Source organism: Salmo trutta, chromosome 15 (assembly GCF_901001165.1).
Source record: "Salmo trutta chromosome 15, fSalTru1.1, whole genome shotgun sequence".
NCBI classification, from domain to species: Eukaryota; Metazoa; Chordata; class Actinopteri; order Salmoniformes; family Salmonidae; genus Salmo; species Salmo trutta.
In genome coordinates this window covers 45,925,476-45,931,559 of record NC_042971.1, presented here as the reverse complement: position 1 = coordinate 45,931,559, position 6,084 = coordinate 45,925,476, and the positions used below count along the sequence as shown (strand labels likewise).

Here is a 6,084-nt window from a genome sequence, read left to right as displayed (position 1 = left end):
ATCATCAACAACAGTTGATGGCAACCGTTGGGGATCAACCTCCCACTGCTCAGGTGCGCTCTCATGACCTTCGTCTCTGTTGGGTGGGGAGGAAACCGCGGCTGCTCTCATCATGAGTGTGTGGCTTCAGGGTGGTTCCAACAGTCTTTTCCTAGTCTAGTCCTGGTTCTGAAACAAAAAGATGCACCAAATAGCTACCAATACATCACTCTTGAGCAGTCACAATAAATTGGAGGGAGCAGATCTGATGTAAACTGATGTAAACTGAAATCCAAATAAATTGAGATACGTGTGTCTGTCAGCTAGTGGTAATCAAAGCGGGTTTTCATTTTTTCATCAACTCATCTCCAAAAAGGTTGACATAAACTCAACTACTGTGTGATCTATAATGGAGAAGGCCCTTTTAACATGTCAGACTCTATCCCTGTTGTGAGATCTAGTGGAGCAGGTACCCATATATAACATGCCAGGTGCAATTATTGGCGTCTGTGAACTGCCAAATCTTCCATGATGAATTGGGGCTGTCTGTTGAATCCCAACATCCTACTTTTGGGCTTTGGTCCACTTCAAAAGCAAATAGGGCTATCAAGACTGGGGTCTTCTGTAGTGCAGCAGGTAGCGCATTATACTAATCTAATGTGACACTATCCACGCAAACACAATTTTGTCTATGCCAGAGAATGTTACTCATTTGGCCCGACAGGTTTCTCGTTTCAGCATTGAGCATTGAGAGATATTTCCTTACCGAAGGTTGTATGTAGATTTATTACTTGAATGTTATGTGCTTGGGCACTGTTCTTGTCTTGTGTGAGAATTGATAACAAATCATAATATGTATGCAATCTTGCTTGCACCCATCGGTGGCATATCACGCAGTTTCGCAAGGCCCCGCAAGGTTTTTGTAATTTGTTGTTTTTGCGGAAAACAGCTAACTACCTGCAATTATATACATTATAAAATGTTGAGATGTATAGCTAATTTCCTGCTAATCTATACATTTTGCTATGAGGCTGAGAGAAAATGTTGCAGTTTTAAAGCTAATGTCCTGTAAATCTAAACATTTTGGCATGGTATATGACGTGTTCATATTGGGGAGGGGCCCGACGTTCAGGGGACCCTAACAAAAAAACAACTAATATATATATATTTATAGTATTAGTGGTAAGTCAGTGGCACCCATTCATGTCATTATTTTCAGTGGATTAGATTACAATAACAAATCTGTGCCTATATGGGTCATATTTGCAGCTTTAACAAATAAAAATCATTGAAGTTGACAAAGAAAATAGGAACGCCCACACCGCTCAATGCTGCTTGATGGAGAGTCCTCCGTGCCTGGTTACCAAGGTGCTCTGGCAACTGTGGAGCTCCAGGAAAACATTTCCCACAAAATTAGAGTGAAAATTTGAAGTTTATGAATTTATCATCGTCCATAGCTAGATTTCCATACAATTGGCCACAGATTATTATGCGAATATGCTAATATCCACATGAATAAAACGTATATTTTCACACCATAGACGTGTTTCCATCAAATGGACTTGTTGCGGATATAAGTCTGTGCGTGATGACATAGAGCACATAAAATAACTTTTGTGGTTAAATTCCCATGTAGTGAATAAAAACAGCTAACTACCTGCAATTATATACATTATAAAATGTTGAGATGTATAGCTAATTTCCTGCTAATCTATACATTTTGCTATGAGGCTGAGAGAAAATGTTGCAGTTTTAAAGCTAATGTCCTGTAAATCTAAACATTTTGGCATGGTATATGACGTGTTCATATTGGGGAGGGGCCCGACGTTCAGGGGACCCTAACAAAAAAACAACTAATATATATATATTTATAGTATTAGTGGTAAGTCAGTGGCACCCATTCATGTCATTATTTTCAGTGGATTAGATTACAATAACAAATCTGTGCCTATATGGGTCATATATGCAGCTTTAACAAATAAAAATCATTGAAGTTGACAAAGAAAATAGGAACGCCCACACCGCTCAATGCTGCTTGATGGAGAGTCCTCCGTGCCTGGTTACCAAGGTGCTCTGGCAACTGTGGAGCTCCAGGAAAACATTTCCCACAAAATTAGAGTGAAAATTTGAAGTTTATGAAACAGAGTATCATAATATAAATGGAGGCTACTTAACATATGTTATATCACTGAGATGTATAAAATGTATAATGAGTAATGGTGGTATAGGCCTACATGCTGTAAACATGGATAGACACAGAATGCCTGATATTTAAAATTAACTAAGACTCATAATGAATCTGTTGAAGATCGTCTTTGAGTATCGAAAGACAATGTAACTAAACTACCACACAAAAATACACCAAAAGCTCAGTATTCCAGCTTCACACGATTCTGTAACTACAACACTGATAATAGTGCTGTTTCTGTCTGTCTGAGAGGAACCTGTCTGGCACACCCTCCCTCGCACGCACAGACGGACGGACGCACGCACGCACCCACCTAAAGCAATAAAGTTTGATCATCATAATAAAATACTCATTAAAATATATAGTTTTTTTTAAAGCAAGACCATAAAATCATAGTGTGTAATTTCCATCAGTTAAATTAAGACAGGATATTGAATGTTAGTGTAAATATCCAATTACAACCCATCAAGCCCAAAAGAATCACCATCTATTTCAAATGTCACAGATGTTGAGGTGGGGTAGAATATGCCTAGTCATGGTAAATTCTAAATAGCTTAAGCCATCCTACTGCTCAAAGCCCATTGGAGGATAAGGTCAAAGGGGCGGGACCTCTGGCTTTCTCATCGAATGGGTTTTGAGAATGAGGCGAGGCGAGAGGAGGCTAGGAGTATGCAATTGAGATTCTCTCATGGTGTTGATTGCATAAGGTGGCAAGTCTTTATTGCTTTCACAATGTGCTCACTGCTCTACTCTGACTGACATATTTACCCCTCAAGCCTTCAGTAGAATATAACCCAACGGAGAGTGTCTGGTATGGGGTTTATTAATGAAAAAGTGAAAATCCATTTCGAAAAATGTTGATATTGGATAAGCTGTCCCAAAATAGTTAAACACATCACCACACGATTAACCTCATGTTACTGGTGAGGTGATGCGACCAAGGAATGTATCTGAGTTGGTCCATTTACCTGTGAATCAAAATTGCATCGCTGTAGTGGCCTACCAATTTCAAAGACAGATTTCAGAATGATATATCTATGTGAGGAAGATATACATACATAATGTTAGTCCAGTCATACATTCACTAGGGCACATGGTTCTTTACAGTTTAATGAATGTTTGTTATAGGTTGTTGACAATTATGCTTTCCAGCTCTCATGGAGTGATGGAGTAACCTTGTTCAAGTCCAATAAAATAGCACCCTCTATTGATCAACACAACACATTGTTTTCTGTATCGACTGAATTGATGATACATATCAAATATGTGCCCAGGATGATATAATGCTGAATTTATCATCGTCCATAGCTAGATTTCCATACAATTGGCCACAGATTATTATGCGAATATGCTAATATCCACATGAATAAAACGTATATTTTCACACCATAGACGTGTTTCCATCAAATGGACTTGTTGCGGATATAAGTCTGTGCGTGATGACATAGAGCACATAAAATAACTTTTGTGGTTAAATTCCCATGTAGTGAATAAAAAATACAAGTTAAATGGGTTTCCGTTGCATTTACAACTCTACTGATGGATTTGTCACAAACATATTTTTGCGTTACGTAGCCAATCTGCCCATTCTGGTATTGGCACGTGCGCTCTAGCCAAAACGATGACATTATTATGGACAAAAGAGGGATATTATTTGTATTTGTCAAATGTTAGTCAATATCACCAGAATAAGACCCTCGATATTTATTGGAAATGAGCGTCAAGCACATACCGTGCACTTTCACCACCCTGTGAGGTTCATCATACTGTATTTCATATGCAGCCTAATAAAGTGCATGCTTCCCCGACGAGTAGTAGTGGGAGGACCACACACCGTATCATCGCGTGATTCCCAAGTTTACTTCGATATGATGGTTATTTTATGAATATTTTCGCATAAAGTCGTTTCCACAAACATTGATCGCATAGTTCATTTTACCGGCACAAAAGATCCACCATGTCTAGATTATTTTGTTTCGTGGACATTGTGAAAGTTTACCGACACAATGTTCTGTTTCCATCAGGCCTGTTATGACATTTTCTATCCGACGTACTTTACTTACATAAAAAGTTAGGATGGAAACCTGGTTCATGTTTTAGAATTGTCGAGACGGGTGTACATTTCATTGGCCAATCGGTTAACCTACAGCCAATAAACTAGAAACTCTTGTGAGAGGACTTGTGTTCGTAGAGAAGAAACACCGGCTGCAAATGTTCAAATTAGGGGTGAATTTCAATAGTCCTCTTTTCCTCTCCTTTCCTCAATCTGCATTGACTTTTACCTGCTGGTAAGAAGTGACAGCTAGACTATTGAGATCTACACCCTGTTCATTAATTAAGTCTTGTTAGAAAGGGCAGGTGCTGATTGGTTTGGGGGAGTGTATAGTAACTTGGTAAATCAGTATAAGAAGGGAATGAGCTGCTCAGCAAAGCAACTTGAAATAATCAAACATGATGAGTTTTGTTGCAAAGTATATCAGTGTCTATGCTGTGATTTTGGGACTGCTGCTACCTCAGGTAAAACTACAATTAGTCAGTGGGCTCCACTATTACATTTTGAGCAGTGTAACAATACAGATCACGTAGTAGATAGAAATCTGAGACTTGCTTTTACTTCCTGTTTTAAATATACTATGTCATGAAGTGTATCTGCTGTTATTGACACAGTAGTGGTGACCTTATTTTGCATGTGTTCTTCCAGGCAATCCCATGCAATGTGACGGGAGTGTGGCGAAATGAGCTGGGCTCTGTGCTTGCTATTGAGGCGGTTGGTTCTGAGCTCAGAGGCCTTTATCAGAGTGCAGTGGCGACTGCTCCAGGAGTCACGGGTCCAGAACAGGCCAAGCTACTGGGTGTGACTGGTAATCAGGGTCTGCAAACCTCTGTGGCTTTCTCTGTGTTATGGGAGGCAGGTGTGTAAACCCTGGGATGTGTTCAGCAAGGCCTAATGTTGTGTAATGTTTAGTTAGGAAATGCATTGTGTCGCACTTCTCTCCAACCTTCCACAATGTGGCTCTTGTCTCAATCTGATTGACCTTGACTGGCATTTGACCAATGTTATGACGCAACTGCATCATATCCCCCCCCCCCCCCAGGTTCCTGTAGCTCTTGGGTTGGTCAGTGTTTCGAACTGCCTGATGGGAAGCGAGTGCTGAAGACCCTGTGGATGCTGCGCTCTGTGGCTTCATGCCCTGCAGACAACTGGAAGAGTACCAGGTAGCCTACAGTTCCTCACTACTTAGCATATGTTGGCAGGGATGTTACTGTAGAACGCAATTGCCCATCACTAAAAGCCTACTGACATGAGATCTACAGAGGTAAAACCCTTAATGTTTTTAGAGGTAATTCCTATATGGACATTGAGCATATTTGTTTTTTAGACTTTCTTTTTTTCATCAGGATGGGAGAGGACACTTTCGTCTTCATTTCCTGAAAGCAGAATGTACTGATCATCTGGCAATGCTGCATTTGGTTTGCTGCCCTCTACTGATATTTCTGAGAGTTCAAAGAAAAAATCTGTTTTAGTACTCTGGGCTGCTCTCTCATCCATGCCATAAATTATGAAACGTGTTCAATTCATGAATAAAAATGTCATTTACCTTGTCTTGCCTGACATAAATAAAAGTTTCAACTCAGCTGGGGATATGTTTGGGTTTATTCTCCAGTCTGTCAAATGAACATGGGTGGGATAAACTATTGTTTCAGACATTACAGAGCACTGGTGCATTAGGCTTAGGTTTCTATGCCAAGGTAATGACCCACTTTTACATGCGCACCAACTTCCTGTACTGTTCAGGGTACTTGGGTAGTCTACTTGAGTGACACATATGAACATTTCTTGTGTTCAATGACCTGAAAAGGCTTGTTTCCCGATTTAGATTTTTTTTTTTGTGGGGGGGAGGGACTGGCTCCTGTGG

General features: G+C 40.0%; 1 protein-coding gene across 1 annotated transcript; it reads left to right on the top strand.

Moving 5' to 3' along the window:
* Nucleotides 1-4,576: 4,576 nt before the first annotated feature.
* LOC115149141 (avidin-related protein 3) lies at nt 4,577-5,770 on the top strand. Its single transcript, XM_029691696.1, has 4 exons — nt 4,577-4,684; nt 4,869-5,079; nt 5,263-5,383; nt 5,567-5,770. The coding sequence occupies exons 1-4, from the start codon at nt 4,619-4,621 to the stop codon at nt 5,598-5,600; spliced, it is 432 nt and encodes a 143-aa protein (XP_029547556.1). The 5' UTR covers nt 4,577-4,618; the 3' UTR covers nt 5,601-5,770.
* Nucleotides 5,771-6,084: the final 314 nt, after the last annotated feature.